We start from the raw sequence: 19,928 nt of genomic DNA on the forward strand, positions 1-19,928 counted from the left end.
CTCTCAAACTTCAAATATATCCAGACATTTTTAATAATTCGTTTTTATAGCTCAGTTGAGGAGCATGGAGCTAGTAACAGGGTTGTGGGTTTGATTTTTAAGGAAACCACGTACCGAGAAAACATATTAAAGTCTGCCAAGCGTAAAATCTAAATTTATTTTCAGCTAAACCTGTTCATATCAATCAAAGTCATTTTTGTAGAGACAACAACACTAACTGTCTTGTTTGTTATTGCAATGCTAAACCTGATTTTACGTTAACGTTTTAGTTACTCTATTACAGTGATAAAGGCACTTAAATATATTTATTGTTTTTAATAATTAAAAAAAAAAAAACACACTAAAACAGCATGCGTAAAAATTTTGCGTAGGTATTCTTTGTTTAGTTTTTGGTTTATCTTTCGCCTCCCTGTATGCAGGCTGAGAGTTTTTCCTGCATGCGATTGGCTGGCCTCTCAGTGCACCTGTTCTGTCCGAGCACTCCATTGGCTACTTCAGACGTCAATCATTCCCTCCTCTTCTTCACGCGCTTCCCTCTCCTTGCGCTGGGGTACCAGCTTGACTGTTGGCCTTTCTGTCTCTGGAGAACTACGCGACCAAGTTCGTTGAGGTAAAGCGCAGATAAAACTCAGACATGTCAACGCAAAACCTGCCTCAGCGGAGCGATGGGAACATTTCAGAGAGAGTTAGCGGCGACCGACGGTGGTTTTGCGCTCCTTTGCGCCAAGATACGGATTCATAGGACGCGCGTCTTTTCCTCCCCGCGAGCTCGCTGTCGCGCGGAGAACGCCAACTTCTGCGGCGCGTGATTCCTGCTACACCGCCACCGGTCTGGAGATCTGTACTTGTGTTTATAAACTTCACGTAGAAGGGAATATCCACCTCAGAGGAGCAGTAGAGTGACTTTTACAGTGTTTTAATACGGCTTTATCACTTAAATGAGACACGCAAGTCTCGTTTTAACGGAATTTTGGTGACATTTAACAGACAAGAATTTTGGGGGACCCGAACGGCAAGAATCTGCTTCTAGACAAATTACCTTCTCCAATGAGGAATATATTATTTATTCAACAACTTGTCAAACTAGACTATTCATAATGTTGTTTTTGAACAATAATCTACTATCCAGAAAGCCAAAGATGCTCGCTGTTAGGATGACGTTACTGCACGCGCTCCTCGTCGCATCTCTCCACCAAGGTAAGAACCATTTAACGTTACGCACATTCAGAACTTGTTGCAAAACTGCTCGTTTACTTATATAAACTCTCTCTTTTGCTCAATGCATAACCATAGAAAAACACTCACTATTTATCTAACCAAACTACAAATAATGATAGTGCGCTTTCATGTCTTTATGCGTACCATAAAAGACAAAGTTACGGTATTTCACGAGTTTCTCAGCTGTCTCCTGTTTAACTTGATCTATTTGGACATTTTAATACTCCTTAAAATATTTATAATGAAATGCACACACTTTTTTCTTTGATAAGTGGACTGTGTGTGTTTGGAAAGCTGTGGTGCGCGATGACAGCGGCTGTGTGGTTTTGTATTGCCAAGCATAGTAAATAATAGAAATGTTAGTTTCTCACCTTGTTGTTTTGCACTGTTTCATTAATTATGTATGTTTGCTAGCAAGACAGATGTAGATGTAGTCTTTTTAACCAAAGGATGCACAGTTTCAGGGTATCATAGTTAATTTTCTACCCTACATTGAGAAAGAAAGCGTGCTGTTTTATATTAATATGTTTAATTTTCATTATGCACATAACGAGAATATACAATTAAACAGCATTTTATTTTCGTCAAAATCCCAACACGGTATCGTAATGTGCAGATGAAAGTAAATTCTAAAAGTGTGGCTGAAGCGTCCCATTGCGCACTATTTTCTCCTGTTATTCATTTATAATTAAGCATGTTAAATGAGATGGTTTGTTGAGTACCAGTCAAAGCAAGATTAGCAGATGTTGCATAAAACTAATGCTTTTCATTAAACCTTAATTTATTTCTTGTTACCACCAGGAGTCTTAACTGTGCTTTTGTCTGTGAAGTCATATGATCTACCTTGTTAAGTGGCTAACTCTTGTTTTTCCCAGGCTTTTAAAATACAGTTTACCTGTAATGCAATTAGTGCTTTTAAATCCCAGAGGAGGTTGAATAAATAGGTCGATTTTTGCTGTAGTTAAGGTGAGCCACCTTATTTTCACCCTTCGCAGATGCAGAGACGGTGATAAAAATGTCCAGACTCGTGTCCCAGCAGCGTGCTGTTTCTATTCATCCTGTCCACCTGAGGAAGCCCACAGTGGCCTTCACATCTATTTTTACTTGCACTATCCCAGCAAGTCTGGAACTGGACATGTCATACAAACAAACAATTAGGGGTGTGTGAGAAAGAGAGAGAGATGGAGAAGAAGTCACGAGTGTAGGAGACTGCAAAATTAGAAACTGTGTGTTGAAGATCTTGTTAAAGGCAGAACGTGAGGGGTGTCAAGTTTGTCTGAGTGTGTTTGTGTGTGGGTTTAGATAGTATCAGAGAGGTTGACTCTAGAGACAGCACTTGCTGATCTAAGCACCGAAACTGTCATCATCATCATTACTGTTCTTCAGCCTCCGCAGCTAAGGTGGCCTCAGACCACCGTGAGTAATAAACTGCAGGTAAAAAGTACATAATTTGCACGTTCAGAAAGTGGTATACATGCATGGATTTGTGTCTGCTGAGCCGTACTACATCCACATGAACACCTGGCAGATTTGTTAGTATTATTATAAAAGTGCCATTTCGATTTTTTTTTACGTTTACAGACCTGCTGACATGTTGTGGGTGTGACTATTTGAATTGCATACTGTAGCATGAGGAATAGAAGCAAACGCTACAAAGAAATGCAACTATACAATGTTTGTCTGTGTGTGTACGTGGTATCGGGGTGGGGTGCATGTGAGCCAAATTTTGACGATTGTAGTGGAGACAGATCTGTGAGTGAATTACACCAATTTTGCTGTTTGTCTGCTGAAGGCCAGAATCCGCACCTGCTCCCTGTGACGGCATCGATAAATCATGGAATGAAAGGTTTTCGTTGCTTCTGGGAATTTTAGGATCTTAATTGACAAAAGCAGATGGATGTTTACAGAAGGACAGTCTTACAAGTGAGGCAGTTTGAGCTGTATGATTGTAAAACATACATCTCCGCTTCTCTTATCTTCACCATCACTCCTTTCAGTATCTTGAGATCCTTATGTGTTTCAGGGCTCTGCTGCAGGTCTGAACAGTTGTAACAAAACCAGAGGTGTGATTAAAACTGTCAGACTATCAGGCTGTCAAACACAGTTGCCCTGCCGCATGCACACATACATGCAGGCAAAGACACGCTGGCCATGTTTGCGAGCCGAGCCGGGGACCCATATGTTGAAGGGTTGGCTGACACAAGGGAGATGATTTGCTCTAGGGAGACTGTGAAGCCTAAATCTTGCTCTCCACAATACCGTTTACGCACAGGCGCACACACACAGCCATGCCGGCATTCAGGCATGCCTTTACGCACAAACACCCTTTCGTTGTTTGTCTTGCTGACAAGTTTTCTAAAAAAGCAATATAAATAGAGTTTCTTATATTCATGAGATTAAATTTAAGCCAGTGAAACTCACAGCTAGAAGAAGTGTGAGTGTGGCGCATACGCATGTGTGTGCTTTTAATAATCTATATTCAAAGAGGGGTAATCAAGAATATATTTCCCCACAGATTGGCATCCAGAGAGAAAAAAATGAGAGCGAGCAGAGGAGGGCTGCAGATGAGTGAAAGTAATGACTGTGATCATTATCTCCTATGTTTTTAATTGAGATAATGACCCAGAGGAAGATAATAAAACTCCTGAAGGATAGGTTTCTATTTTTTCTCTCTATGTCTCACCCCTTTTAGACATTTATTTCACCCCTTTCAGTTTCCTAGAAATGACTGGGAATATTCACCAGTTTATATACAGTAGCCGCGCTTCCAAGATGGCTCTAAAATTCGAAACACGGGAACATTGTTATTTGCGAGTCTAAAGGTAAATGTTTAGTTTAATAAACTATGTTGTGTTCCCATACAGTACAAAGTTTGTAAACGTTATTTTGTCACTTCAAACCTTCAGAGCCGAAGTGAAAGAAGTATGCGAAGACGGAAATGATTTTCCATTACTGCAGAAAGACCAGTTAGCAGGTTCCCATTTTGCAAGCGTAATAAAATTGAAAACTTTCATCTCAGCAAATTGATTTCAGTCGGATTCAGGAAGAATAAATGAAGAGAAAAAAATCATTAGATCACTGGAGCGTGGCTGTACCGGGGAAACTTTTGAAATGCATATAGACCTACCATGTATAGACCGCATACTGTAGCGTGTTTAACGTAAGCGCACATACGTTTTACTTTTATTCATTCACTCATTCAGAGGATGTAACCTGTAAAGGTGATTTCTGTATTAAGGAAGGACAGAGAGATCAATTTAAAGCTGACTATAGTACAAATTATAAAACAACGCTGCATTAAAAGTGATGAATCTAATGTTTAACATTAGTCTATGCTTTTAATATAAAGCTTTCACTATATTTACAGGCTGGGCTGCTGGAAGGTATTTCTCTATCCATAATGACTTACAGTTCATTTAACAGGTACATGCCCTCACAAAGCCTGAGAAATTATTGGCATTATCGTCAGCTCCACACACGCTCGCACTTTCTTTCGGATGTATTGAAGTCATACGGTATTGGCTCTTGAAATTAAAGTTGCACTTCTGTGTTACTATTTGGCCTTCATTCCCTTCTTTCTTCTCACTATTCTCTGTATTGATTGGGCTGGGCTCTCTCTTTCCTGTGATGAAGAAAAGGGAGGGAGATGAAAATGAGAGGATACTGGAGATGTTAGAGGTGCTTCTTGTTTGTGTAGATGGAATAATTAACGCTCATTAAGAGGGTGATGAGAGGCTTAGGGGTGGTGCTACTTGTTAGGATAATTAGAGTCAAATAGGCCTCATTATGCAAATTGGGAGGAAGTGCGATGCTGTCAGTGTTTACCTGAACTATGCCGTACCGATGACCTCAGATTGAGAAAATGACAGAGAGGCAGAGCAACTAAAGAAAAGCGGGATAATGGGGTGATCTGGAGAGAGAGAGAGGAAATTGAAATAGTCACGATCCGTTTTTAGAGCTGCGAAGAGGAGTGCAAGTAATTGTATAACAAAAACGAGAGATGATGAATGAAATTTATAATGTGTAATTAAATATAAGCCCAGACCGCAATAAAGAGGCCGCTCCATTTTGAAGACGGAAATGAAATGTTTCCAGATTTATTTTACTGTAGAGAGATACGTGGGTGAGCCTGACTTTCAGGGCACTGTGCTGCAAAAGAAAAACAACTCTTTAGCATTATGGGTAAAAAACGCAGTGTTAAAGCTGACACTGTGAAGTCATTGTGCCATGGTGAAGAACACTTGATGTGTCAGTATTCTCACTGTTTCTCTAGAGAGCACTTTTGTAGCGGTCTGCAGAGGGGCTTAGAGTGCTAAAAGTCGAGATTGTGTGAAATGTGTTCAGGTATAGGATTTTATGTATTTATGAGTGTGTGTTTGCGCGCACATCCAGAGTTGTATATGTCCGCTGACCTCTAATGGACTGCGACTTGTGTGTGATGAATCGAGTCTTTCGTTAACTGCAGGCCTCGGAGAGTGATTAGTCCTCAACATGTTGCCTGTCCGGCTGAGTTTTGGCACCGTGACACGTACACACACACAGATGATGAGACCCGAATGACTTTGCTCAGAGTTGGGTGGGGTGCCTACACAGTGCTGTGTGTGGCCGATCTTGGCATCAGATCACTCCATCACTTTGCCTGGCATAAGTTCTGTCATATGGTCTGTCTGCTTTGCGTGACCTTACTGCTCTCTGTACGCCTGTGATGCAGTAATAGATAAAAAATGCTTCTGGTCACAACAAAAAAGCCTCCTCTGCAAAACAACTTAGGAAAGGAAACTAGAAATAAACAAATTAGTGTCCCACATGGCGCAGGAATCAGATCTAAATGTTTTGCAATGTCTGAGAATTTCAATTTCCGTTTCTCTCTGCTGGTGGCCAGATGAACGAACCGGTGTATTTTGTCTGCTTAATAGTTACACTAATAAGAAAATAAACTATTTTCTTCAAGTAATAAGGAATGAATCACTAGTAACAGATTTGATACGGTCAAATCAATGCTTATTTATTACATACACAGTACCGCATGCAGTAGCAATTGTGGGCAATGAAAAGTAGTTAAAATCATTCAAAGGAAAAAGACACAGAAAGCAAAATGTTTTTAAAGACGGTGATATCTATTTGTAAAAAAAAAAAAAATTAGAAATGGTGGAGATACATTTTTTTGACCGATACTGATTATATATACGGTATACCAGGAGTCTCCAACCTTTTTGTGAGCAAGTGCTACCACAATGGATAAAATTATCTGGAGAGCTACTTTTTGATATCTACTCAAAACGTTTTTGGTTTACTTGTTGATATAATTTTATTTTACTTGATATGTTTAAGTATTGTTTAAAATGCGTAAACCAAGCCAAGCTAATATTAAATATATGTAATAAATAAATATTACAATTGAGACCATTAATAGAATCTGCTTTGACACCACGTTGGAGACCCCTGTGGTATATGATACCGATAGTTTGGTGGTTATATTACCCTTCATTAACTAAATTCTGAAGATTACATTTTCTGAAAGTTATTCATGATGCATAACGATTAATCACGATTAATCTATAGCAGAATAAAAGTTTTTGTTTACATCATATATTAGGGATGCTAAACAATTAACTCTTTTACTGCCATTGACGAGATATCTCATCTCGTCAATGGCATATCTCATCTCTTTTGTTTGAAAGCAGAGGGTCTGTTCTTTCATTTGGTATATTGTATGTTTATATTTTTAAAGAAGAACATTTTCTGGAAGGCATTAAACTTTGGTGAAAATCATGAAAAACGCTGGCGCTGGCTGGCAACTTTAAAAGAAAAAAACGCTGGCGGTGAAAGAGTTAATCGCGATTAATCGTTAGCAGAATAACAGTTTTTGTTTACATCATATATGTGTGTGAACTGTGTATAATAAAGTTGTATAAATAAATGTACACATGTGTATATACATTTGTATATTTATGTATAATTTATATTATATATAAATACTTAATATATACATTTTTTTTCCTTAAAATTATACATGAATGTGTTCATATTTATATATATACATATTTATTATACACAGTTTACACACATATGTGATGTAAACAAAAACTTTTATTCTGCTAACAATTAATCGCGATTAATTGTTTAGCATCCCTATCATATATGTGTGTGAACGGTGTATAATAACTTTGTATAGATAAATGCACACACATGCATATATTTAAGAAAGTATATACATTTGTATATTTATGTATAATTTATATTATATATAAATATAAATACTTAATATATAAATATATATTTTTTCTTTAAATTATACATGCATGTGTGCATATTTATATATACATAATTATACATAGTTCACACACATATATGATGTAAACTAAAATGTATTCTGCTATAGATTAATCGCGATTGATCGTTATGAATCTCTAATTTATATAAAGACCATTAACATTGAACACTAACTGAGTCATTTGCTCTTCTTATCTACCTCATAACCTTACGCTCAGTAAAATACATCTTGTTAGATACTAACTGAATTTCATTGGCCATGTACTTGTACTTTGCCCAGTGAAAATAAAGTTGAATATAATCTAGTTTACTACTGTACCAACTAAGACTACCAACCTAAAATGTAAACTACAGCGGCCATTCCCAAACTGTGGTCCGCGGACCACTAGTGGTCCGTGAGGGTACTGCAGGTGGTCCGTGTAAAGGCAAAAATTATATAAAATTATATATTTTTTAAAGAAAAATATATTTTTTGAAGAATATGTTTTAAGAATCTGTTGTACTGATGTGATGACCAGTTATAGTTTTAGTGCTAGTAAGCCTATTTAGAGGTGCAGATAAATTCAGGACTTTGTGTAGTAATAATATTTTATTATGAGGTGGTCCGCGAAAATTCTTGATTACAAATAGTGGTCCACACACAAAAAAAGTTTGAAAACCCCTGAACTACAGCATAGACCTACAATACAGCTTCAGCTTGTTTGCAGAGGGTGAATAATGATAATAAATATGCGGATGTGTCCTGTGCCTTATTTTTTCTTAAACTGTTGGCATTTTCACTGACTGTACTCTACTCCCCTGACATCACAAGTGACATCCTTGTGTATTTGTTTGTGTACCTAATAATACCCCTCAACACCTTCAGTATGTCAGTGCATCACACACATTCTCGCAATGATATTGATGCACGTCTGACATTTTGAGGCTCCATTCGTCACGAAAGGGAAGATGAGGGTAGGCGTTGGGGTAGGGCTGGTGACATTTTATGCAGCCATAATGTTATTCATTATGGCAGAGGGGCACTGGAGAGGGTACAGCGGGCGCTGCCTGTGTGCGCCACAACCCATCTGTCTCTTTGCCCTCTTCTCTCTGTCTCTCACTTCCTCTTTTACTTTGGGTGAAATGGCAGGAGCGTTTTTCCCTCTTCTCCGAAGCCTCAGAGATATCCCTGCCTGGTTTCCCCTGATAAGACAAACCTACACCACTTACCTTTCCCTCTCCTCTTCCTCTCTCTCCTCTTCAAACTTTGCTTTAGGGCGAGAGAGTGCTGTGATTTTTAGGAAATGCAGTAGGAGAGACCTATGATATTTGCTTCCACACAGAATTCTGCCATTACTTTTATAAATTTTACCTCTTTAAAGTGTCGTTTGTGTAAAGTGATGTTGTAAGCAGTGCTTTTGATATGTAGCCAAGATAATTGATCAAACAGCAAATCTTACATTAATTATTTACCTTGTGGAACAACTAATTTTCTTTTTCTTATTCTTTTTTTACAAACAGGGTTCCTGCTGGGTCTTGAAAAGTCTTCAAAAAGACTTGCATTTAGAAAGTTAAATTTTAAGGCCTTAAAAAGTCTTAAAACCGCTCCCATCCCAGGTCTTAAATATAATTTACCCAAGTTTTAAATGTCTTGTTCCGTTCCTTCCCGAATAGGGTTGTATAAGATAGTAATTTAAAACGCTGTAGAAGTAATCATTGGCGGAGGCAGAAAGTGTATGTTGGGCAGGCCTCAAAAAATCTGGACATAAAAAGAAAAGTACTGATCGCACTTCAATCCAGTTTATTATTATTATTATTATTATTATTATTATTATTATTATTATTATTTTAAAAAGGATACACATGTAGGCAATTATAATCTACGCAAATCGTGTCATAAGATATATTTCAGGTGTTGTGATCTGACTGTATTCTGTGGGTTTGACAAGAAACAAACTTAGTTTAAACTTTTTTTTTCTAAAAGCAAAAATCTTTTCTGGGTTAATTTATCAGGGTCCTTAAAATCCCTGAAAGTTTGTGAATGTAGGGGAAATAATTCAAGGCCTAGGAAGTTTTTGAAAATGTACATACATACAGGCCATTGAAAGTGCTTTAATCTATTTCATTCAAGAAGTTTTCTGGAAAACATCCATATAATTTCCTGTGTAGTGTAGGATAATATCATAAAATGTCTAGCCTTTTAAACACGCATGCTAAACTGTTTGCTTTAAATGCTTATATCTTCTGTATGCGAATGTTGATTCATACCAAAATGCTTTTTTGCATAGTTGTGTTTGACACATGAAAACGTCTCAGGTTACGTATGTAACTGTTCTTCCCTGAGAAGGGAAAGAGATGCTGCGTCTCCCTTTCCATACTTCCTGCGTCCCTGTAACGAGGTCTTTGGCAATATTTTAGATAGCAATATACTTCCTGACTCCCGCGTCACCCTGTCTTTGTCGTTAAGCCTCACCATTGGTTGAATTTGTAATACACATTCAGATGCACTTACCTTTCTTGAAAGGTCCTCGAATTTGAAGTTAGCTAATAGGGATGTTCACATTGACCGTTTAACCGTTAACCGAAGGTAAGAAATTATGACCGATTAACATTATCAGTTAAAATAAAAAATATTTGTTAATACATGGTGTGTGTCGTCATGAGCCGACAGACATTTCGCCACTTTTCTATCTTTAATTTGTGAATGTCCTGTAAATGACACAAATGATTGCTGCCCTGACGGTCTGATAAAGTAATCATTTGTATGAGAAATCATTTGTATGCGTGTTTGGAAGCTGAACGGAGACGCGCGCGTGTCCGCGCAAGATGACGCGGTCCGTCTGCGCACATCCGGACAGACGTTCGCTGATGGCCTCTGACCCTAACCATAAACATCTAGCTCTTTTTGGACAAACGGAGAAAGACGACGCAAAACCAAAACTTTCTGAAAAGCGTCCTGCTTTAGAAATGACCACTGTGGTAGATGAAACAGAGACAATCTGCCATTTGGATATTAATCCACTGGACCGATCGCGTGCTTTTTAACAAGGTATGTTGCGTGAATATCTGATAATGTATGAATCCTGGTTCTGTTTTTGATCTGTGGCTGCTGTTTGCACGTTCAAATTAAATGTTTTGTTTTTACTAGTTCACAGACAACCGTCAACTGTATTTTTACTCAATGACAATTTCATATTAAAATCTTATCAGTTAACGGTTAATGTTCGGTTTAGAAGCTACGGTTGTCGGTCGGGAAAATTAACTGATATGAGCATCCCTATTAGCTAAGGTGTTGGAACCCTGATTTAACTCAACTAAACGCCCGTGGCTTCCTAACATTGCCAGGTACTGAGACATAGAGGACTAGGGATGGGTACCGAAACCCGGTATTAAACTGGCCCCGGGGCTAAATTATGAAAGACCGTAGTATCAGTAAGATCTGACGCTATCGGTTCTGCTTTCGGTCCTGGAGAAAAAAATAAAAATAAATGTACTATGTATTCTTGCTTAATAATGTTTTCGTGCACATTTTATCTCACCAAACATTTCTAATTTGCGATTAAGACGTTTGTCTGTGAGATCTGCGAGATCTCTCATGCGCACCGCGGAGGCTGGCTGTCTGTCAAACACAACCACAACAACGAGCGCGGCGCACGCACACGCATAACAGCACGAAAACTACCGCTTAATACAAAGAGTGACGATGGCGGATAGAGCAAAACATTCAAAAGTGTGGTTATACTTCACTAGAGTTGATGCAGACAACGCTCGTTGTCATACAGGTAAGTGCAACAAGATGTTTGCATGTAAGGGCGGAAACACAAGCAATCTGTCAAAGCATCTTTCAAAAGTGTATTACGTGCAGAAAGAAGCTGTGTCCCAATTCAAGGGCTGCGACCTTCTAAGCATACAACCTTAAAAGGGGAGCACTCTGTCTTTCAAGGTGGCAGCCTCAGAAGTCCGCGAAGAGAACTGAAATGAGACGGTCTAACCCAGTGGTTCCCAACCTTTTTAGCCCTAAGTACCCCCACAGCCCTATCAGTAAGTCTCAAGTACCCCTTCATCGAAACTAAACCAAAGTTGTGTTTTACAGACAAATAATTAGTATTAATTAATTAATTATAAATTAATTTTAAACATTAAAGTAAAAAGCACTGACTGATGAAGCATGGTTATTTTTCAACAAACCACTATCATTGTTTGCATTTTATCAGCTCATTTGCATTTTAAAAGACACACCCAAAAATGGCACATTTTGCTCAGGCCTACAAAATGGCAATTTTGACATGCTATAATTAATTATCTGTAGGGTGTTTTGAGATAAAACTTCACATATGGACTCTGGGAACGCCAACGACTTATTTTACAAATTAAAAAATTTCATCATATGACCCCTTTAAGGGTCAGATTTACTAACAGCTTGCGCATTATGCGCAAACCATCATTTTGGCGTTAAATAACGACTGAACTTACTAAAGACACGCAGTAGATATTTAGCTCTGAAAAGGTGTTATTTTTGCGACCTTATTGCATATGCATTTGTGGAAGTTTTCCTTTTAGAAGCAACATTAATGCCATGAGAGTATTACATTTTGCCAGAGGAACATACTTTAAAAAAATATATATAGTTTGCCAAGCCATGCTATGTTTAATTTGCTGGAGAAAAGAGGAGGTAAAGTCACGAGGAGAAGTCAAATCAGGTGTTTTAAAACTTCTTTTACCCTTCATCTTTCGTCCTCCGGTTCTTAGTTTACTTTTACTTAGCTGGAATTTCACAGTCCGCAGTCCGCATTTTCATTGCGATGTCCTGCCGAGGTCTCTTATTTGCGACCCTGTACTAATTTGCGCTGCTCTTAGTAAATTGCAATGGTCATTATAGAAATGTGTATATGTCATTATTGTGCCTGTGTATTTTATTTGCGCCTTTGTAGTAAATCACACGCAAATTTTCCACTCCGGTGCTTATTTGGAATTGAGCTCTCACGTCCTTTTTAGTAAATGCCCTAAATTTACTAAAATCTCAATTTAAGTTACTGATAATTAAAGTGTGCAAATAAGTAAAATTATTCTGTTCAAATATAAAGAGAAACAAAATGCGTTAAGACATTCTCTATAAATACAAAATACATCATACGGGACAAAATATGTTAGCCAAAAACAATGCAAAAGTTTTTTTTTTTGCATCATTTGAAAATGCAATGGCAACGGGAATGAATATTATAACATTATTTGAAGATTATTTATAGTTAATAAACGTTGTGTCTTTAGAAACTATTCAGGTTCATTGAAAATAGTCAGATCGCTCTTAAGTTGGACTTCGCTATTGCGTTTTGGATCATGCAGCGCATTACTCTTGACAGCTAATTATATTAATGATAAGATTAAAATTACAAAGTTGTCCTTTTTACAATGCTTTCCTCACAAAAATCAATCTTAGGTAAATGACTGGACAAACGAAAGACATTTTTATTAAAAGTAAATGAGATCAAAGCAAAATGTTAATCTTTTCGCGTACCCCCTGGAAACTCTTCACGTACCCCCTGGGGTACGCGTACCCCCGGTTGGGAATCACTGGTCTAACCCTCGGAGGACCTATAATTTGCGTCACCTGTTGCACGCGCCCACCGCGCCTGTCAGCAGGACACAGCGGAGACATTTCTGACTTATTTAAATAAATATGGAATCAGAAAAATATTCATTTATTTTAGAAAATATGACACGTTGATGTAGATTAAACTATTCAACAGTATATAAAATTAATCAACCTTAGAAATACGCAACATAAACAGAATAATATTAACACAAGTCACAGCCTCAAGTCGCGCTGCTGTGACGCAATCGGTCTTAAAATACGTCCTTATGGGTCGCAGCCTGCAAAATTCAACCATCATCTCTGGTGGTTGCCGCATCAACGTCAGGCATGTATGCTAAAATCATGTTGAATCAACATTGTTCACGTCATTTAAAATAAATGTACAATCTCCCTAATTGGTTTGCTTACCTTACGTTGAAATTCTGTTGATTTCTTTTGGGAGAAATGCTGAACGTTATGCATTCAACATATTTTCTACTTCTTTTTAAAATCCCAAATAAAGAAAAATCAGCATGTAAAAATTTATTTAGCCTAAATATCCTATTTAGAGTATTTTTTCTGCAGCTTTCACGCTGGTGCATTAATAAATATATGTATAATATTTAGAAATGATATCCAGAAATTAATTTGTCATAATGAAATGCAGACACATAATTAACTTAATCATGTGAGCATAGGTTCGTGATCAAATGTTCACATTGGCCAAAGTACCGATAAGAATACCGTTAAAGCACCGGACCGTTAAGCAGTACCGGTAAGAGTAGTAATACCGTTAAAACCTTAACGATACCCATCCCTATAGAGGACCCAGAAGCAAAAAATCTACACTGCTTTATTGAAAATCAACTTAAACAGTCAGGCTGTTCAGCCACCAGCAGTGAGTCAACTTTAGTGTTTACTGGTGCACAGTTTTTATTTAGGAGGCTTTTCTTTACCTCATTACTCATGCGTCTTTACTACCTTCACTTTAATCTGCTCCCTGCTGCACAGTAAACTAACGCGCTCCCCCCTTCAGCTCTCCACAAAACAGCAGCGATTGATGGACGGAAATCTAGAAATTACCGTAATAAACCAAAGGTGCAGTTTGTCTACTTTTAGGAACTTTTTTGATGGCGCAAATGGTTGAGGAGTTACGGTTAAATAGTAGCAGCACATAACAAACCATGAAGAGCCTTTAAATGGTTAATTTCGTTATTGTTTAAACGGAAAGACAGGCTATTAAACGTGGTGGCAGTACATTGTTCATATTTGTGCATAAAAACATGTGGAGTATTTTTGGCTTTTACTGGTTAATTAAATTAAATGCAATAAATTATTTATTAATAACTTGAATAAAAAATGCATAGAATAATTGAAAGTGATGAAGATGGCATCTGCCATCAGATGTTCATATTAACAACAAAAAGAAAACGACACTGAGCTAGAGGTATTATTATAATGTAAAATAAATGAAACGTGCCTATAGAAAGATATTTGTGCCTATAATTTGATATTATATTCATTTTATATGTTTTTAATTTATTTGATCTATTTTTAGATTATAACTGTGCTTATGTGTGTTATGTGTAAAATTATGTAAAATTAGTGTTAATTTAATTGCATACATTTGATGTATCTATTCTTTTTCTGCAATACATTTGCATCATATATTGTAAACGTATACATGGGCAGTATTAAAACCACAGTTGACCACTTTAGAAATTTGGGCTTATTGTTGCGCTGCTGTAGCATTATTGGCCAGTTGCGTCTCGGCATATGCTTACCGACTCTGTTTCTCAATCCACGAGGTGTTAAACTGCTCCCAGTCTCTGTCTCTCTTTCTATTTCTCCCAGCTGACTGTTTAAGTGCTGTTTACTCGTTTGCCATTCCTGCGAGAGGTAATTAAGGATGGTACAAAGAAGTGAGCTAGTAAACGCTGGGAAAGGGAGACGGTTTTATTACCTCTGCGTTCTGCTCAAACCTGAACGCTCGGTTTGTCTCTCCTCCTTTCTTTTCTTTTTCCACCTGCCTCCATCTCCCTATCTAGCTGTCATTTTTCTGTCATACAGTTCTTCCACATGCATTCACTCTCAATATTACTCCCTGTCTTCCTCACCGTCTCTCATCTCTGCCTCTCTGTTAAACCTGTTCCCTTATGTTACAGCGGAAAAGATATCCAGAACGGTGTGGAAGTGTTGAGTTTAGCCTAGGGCTTAACCCAAAAGTATCCCTACAAGCTGATAGAAGATTGAAGATAGAAGATCTGTCTGTGTGGCTCTCTCTCTTGAGAGACGGAAACATGAGCAAATCATTGTTCAGGACTCATTCACTTTGTAGATGAGAGGCAAAATCTTTTACAGTGTAAACTTTTCTTTTTCTCTTTTCTCTGAAAACTTGCACATAAAGTTGATTCTTTCGCATTTCTCTCATCATTGATGAAACAGCTCTGCTTCATGTGTGTCGCAGATTTAAACAGAAACAAGTTACTTTGAAAGAACACAAACCTGTGCGAAACGGGCTCTCTAACAGTGTGATTACAGCTTGTTTTCTTCCAGGTGCTTTTGTATGTTTGTATTTTTGTATGTTGAGGTAGGAAAGTGTGTGAAAGATGTATTGCAGGTTGCATGTATCTCCTCTAAGGATGCACCAATATATTGACTAAGGCTGCATAACAATTACTAGTGATTAATTGTTATGCAGCCCTAATATTGACTGGTAATCAGTATTGACAGAAAGCTTTTTTTCCCACTACAGGACATTGGCTAATTATTTAAAAACTGCAGAGGATCAGGACCGATTGTATCCTGTGTAGCTCAATGGTAGAGAATTGGGTTTACAGCACAAAAGGTCATGGGTTCGAACCCATTGAACACAAATTCTGCTAAAACCTATACTGTATACCTTGTAATGCACTGTAAGTCACTGTGTATAATTATACAACTGTTCTTTCTGGTTCTCGAATCCGATTGGCTAAGAGCTCTTCCCAGGCGTGTAATATTGTACTCATAATATAACAGTAACCGGGTGATTCTCACGAAAACTTGGTTTTAAAAATGTCAAGCATGAAAATGTAAAAATTGCTTAAATTTACTTTTTTCCCACCAGACATTGAAAAACAAAGTCTGGAGTAAATGGGAACATTAATTTAAACACTTTTACTTTTTATTTAACACTTTTTGTAACATAATTAAAAAAATTAGTCCTAAAAAATCTCATTACCGCAACAGTCAGAAAACATCAACACTGACATAATTTCAAAATGACATGACAAACCTGAAAGAACATAATTTGGAGATTCTGCACATGCATTTAAAATCCAAGTATTATGCTTCTATTAATTAAATTAACATTTAATAAGCATCTGTTGCGGTAATGATAATAAAAATGTCGTGTAAGCATTCTTACAAGACAATATTTCAAATTAACTGTAAACAAATGATCTTACCTGGTAGCCATCTTGAAGTAACTGGTCCATGTGCTTGGTCACTCAAAATCAAACTTTATTAAAATTCTGTATGTGTGCTTAAACTGTTCTCAAAAAGTGTTGCGGAGGATGAGAACATCAGGCATGGACACATCATTTTCCTAATTTTTCTTCATTATTATTATACATGAATATTCAGTAAATATTTTTTCTGTCATCTAAAGTACTCTAGCAAAACATCCATTTATTTTTTTTCTAAATATTTTTGTGTTAATTTGATTAAATTACAACATAACGCATGTTCAAACACAGCCGGACACATTGCAGTAATGAGAATTTCAGCGGAAAATGAGATAAAATTGACAAATTATAAATTCTTATGTTGAAATCACACATTGTGAAAGGTAGAACACAGTATTGTGTTAATTCTGATGCTTTTTGATATTACTATATTACACATTTTATAGCTAAAATCATTAGTGCCGTGGTGTTTCAATGGTTTCGTGAGAAGCACCCAACCGCTTAAACGTTTGTATCATTCTGCCGCCACCTACTGGTCATTTTAGACCCAAGAGGCTTCTTTAAACATGTGAGTCATTCGCTCACATCACACATCTGTGACTGGATCAGCGCTTTTGGATGTAAACTTTTGGGGATTTATAAATAATGTCACATCGTGTGGACGATTAATATAAACTTGGAATAAAGCAATGAAAACAATAATTTTCTCTGGAGCAATATCTTTCCTCCCATTAAAAGGATGTGAAAACAGCAGGTAAGGATACTGGGTCTTAGATTGGGACACTTGATAATTTATTTTCGCGTGACATGACTATTAAAACACGTTGTGAAATATCACCAATGATGTTTATAATCAGCATGCAGAAACATCTCTCTGACTTATAAAAAACTTGTTAAAACTGAATAATTAAGTGTTTTATATTGTATGTAGTACTGACAAGAACAAAGTTCATTTATAAAGCAAGTGCTGTTCCGTGTTAAGATTAAATGGAAAAGCAATAGTATATAAATATAGCTTTATTAACTTTTACCTCAAAACAATAACAACACAAAATACACTATATATGAATTAAAAAACAAGTAGTAATTTTCGTTTTTGATCTCGCTTTTGACCATCAAACACAGATAGGCCTACATCAGAGCAAGGGAATTCCTGTCAGAGATGCAGCCCAGATCAGGCTGCTGTGTCTGGATCTCGCGTCCAAATCTTTCTAAGCAAATGTTCAAAATAGGCGCTATCTTTACTAATCAACTGCAGATTTGAATATTATACATATATTCTCGACTGAACTAATCTTAAAACTACACTTTGTAACCAAGAAACGGTAATATTAAGAAATGGCTATTTAGTCTATATGCGTTCCCAAACTTCCAACTATATCTTCACAGTGGAGAAACAGACTTAACCTAAAGAAAATTAGTGACTAACAAGAAGTTAGAGGACCTCAATCACCTCCTCCATCTGTTCATCTTTCTGCCAGCTTCCTCTGTAGGTTCTTTCTGTACTTGACCTCTGAATTCTGCAAAAAGGGATAGATGTGTGTTTGAGTAATTAGCCTTTATGCCAATCGGATACTGAAGATAGAGCTAGTCTGGCATGGCAAGCATCTCTGTTTACAGAGCTAGAGTGAAAGGAAGGTGGGCATCAATTTCCTCCTCAACAACTTCATGTTTCCCTCAACTGAAACAAGTTTAATAATTAGTGTTGGCTGCTAATGCTATCATTGCTGCTATAGTTAGGTTTAAGTTAAAGTTTTTGCATATACCCACACTGTTGAGATAAATAATGATTCAAATGCATGTGTTTTGTTGTACCAAGGTATATTTTTACTTTTTAAAATTATAAGCTCTTCAATTTTTGCCTGGTTGATGATAAAAGTTGAAAAATCCCATAGACCATAGGTCACTAACAGGCGGACCGCTGTCCAGGTCTGGACCCAGAAGCCACCCCTTGCAGCCAAAACAGAAGGTTATGATTTAAAACCTGATGGAGCAAGACTGTTTTAATGGTGCAGCTTTAGTAATTTTTACGATAGTGGTTTAGCAGAGTTGAAGGGAGAAATGGAGAGAAACAGATGGTGAAAGTTGTGAAAAAATATGAGTGAAACAGAAAAGGGAAAATTCAAGCTTTTCCTCACTTTATTTAATTTTTCTGAAATTAAGAACTTTATTTGAACAGAATTTTCACACTTTATGTATTTTCTGTTATTTTGAAATGCAGCCCTACTTTTATTTAGTTAATAAGAGGACATTGTACATGTTTACAGTCATATACACTCACCTAAAGGATTATTAGGAACACCTGTTTAATTTCTCATTAATGCAATTATCTAATCAACCAATCACATGGCAGTTGCTTCAATGCATTTAGGGGTGTGGTCCTGGTCAAAACAATCTTCTGAACTCCAAACTGAATGTCAGAATGGGAAAGAAAGGTGATTTAAGCAATTTTGAGCGAGGCATGGTTGTTGGCGAATGGTGTGAAAAGGGAAAAACATCCAGTATGCGGCAGTCCTGTGGGTGAAAATGCCTTGTTGATGCTAGAGGTCAAAGGAGAATGGGCCGACTGATTCAAGCTGATAGAAGAGCAACTTTGACTGAAATAACCACTCGTTATAACCGAGGTATGCAGCAAAGCATTTGTGAAGCCACAACACGCACAACCTTGAGGTGGATGGGCTACAACAGCAGAATACCTCACCGGGTACCACTCATCTCCACTACAAATAAGAAAAAGTTTAGTTGAAAACCCCTGCCATAGACTTTAGTCCTGAACTTAGCTATATCTAGGGCCCACAGTATCATATCTCGTGTTTAAGTGTTGTCATTGTGCCAAGCCAAGTTGTTAAAATGTCAGGGTCCGCGATATACTGTTGGTCTTTAAATTGTCTGCAATCTTATAGGGCACAGAAACAGTTTCTTCATATCTCATATCTCATCTGCCTGCACACCCATCTTATGCTACAGGACCAGAGATCAAAAATGAGAGGCTGTGTCCTTTTTGAACATCAGTCCCTCATGTTATCGGAAGCTCTGTTTGTAAAAGTCAGTGTATGTAAAAAAAAGAGATGCATATATCAAGCTTAGGCACTCAGGGGTGCTTACAGAAGGTCTGTGGGATAAAAATGAAAATTACGTTCGTTATCAAAGGTCAAAAATCATCACCACTACATTTGTATTATTTCAGATTTGCGTGAGAGCATGTGCACCTTTTTGCGTTTGCACATTTGCCAAAGTGTATTTCAGGGCCGGACTGGTTGTGTCTCCAATGTGCGTGTGTTTGGTAGCGAAAATCAGTCGGTTAAGATTATGTGTCAGTGGCACACTTTGAATTTGAGTTTTTATTTCAACAGCCAACAAACAGACAAAAGCACTTCGATTGTATGAAGACAAACATGGCTCCTCTGAGAGCTGTTACCAGGCAGGGGAATAAATAGCAC

At 37.3% G+C, this 19,928-nt stretch overlaps 1 protein-coding gene across 1 annotated transcript in view; it reads left to right on the plus strand.

The window, feature by feature from the left end:
- The first annotated feature begins 563 nt into the window (after positions 1-563).
- Positions 564-19,928, plus strand: part of LOC135732597 (transmembrane protein 132C) — a 283,165-nt gene continuing 263,800 nt past the window's right edge. Inside the window, exon 1 of the mRNA XM_065250807.1 lies at positions 564-1,197. Coding sequence (XP_065106879.1) covers positions 1,098-1,197 — 100 coding nt within the window. The 5' untranslated portion in view covers positions 564-1,097. The remainder of the gene's footprint in view (positions 1,198-19,928) is intronic.

The sequence above is a fragment of the Paramisgurnus dabryanus genome, chromosome 5 (genome assembly GCF_030506205.2).
Source record: "Paramisgurnus dabryanus chromosome 5, PD_genome_1.1, whole genome shotgun sequence".
In the NCBI taxonomy this organism is placed as follows: Eukaryota; Metazoa; Chordata; class Actinopteri; order Cypriniformes; family Cobitidae; genus Paramisgurnus; species Paramisgurnus dabryanus.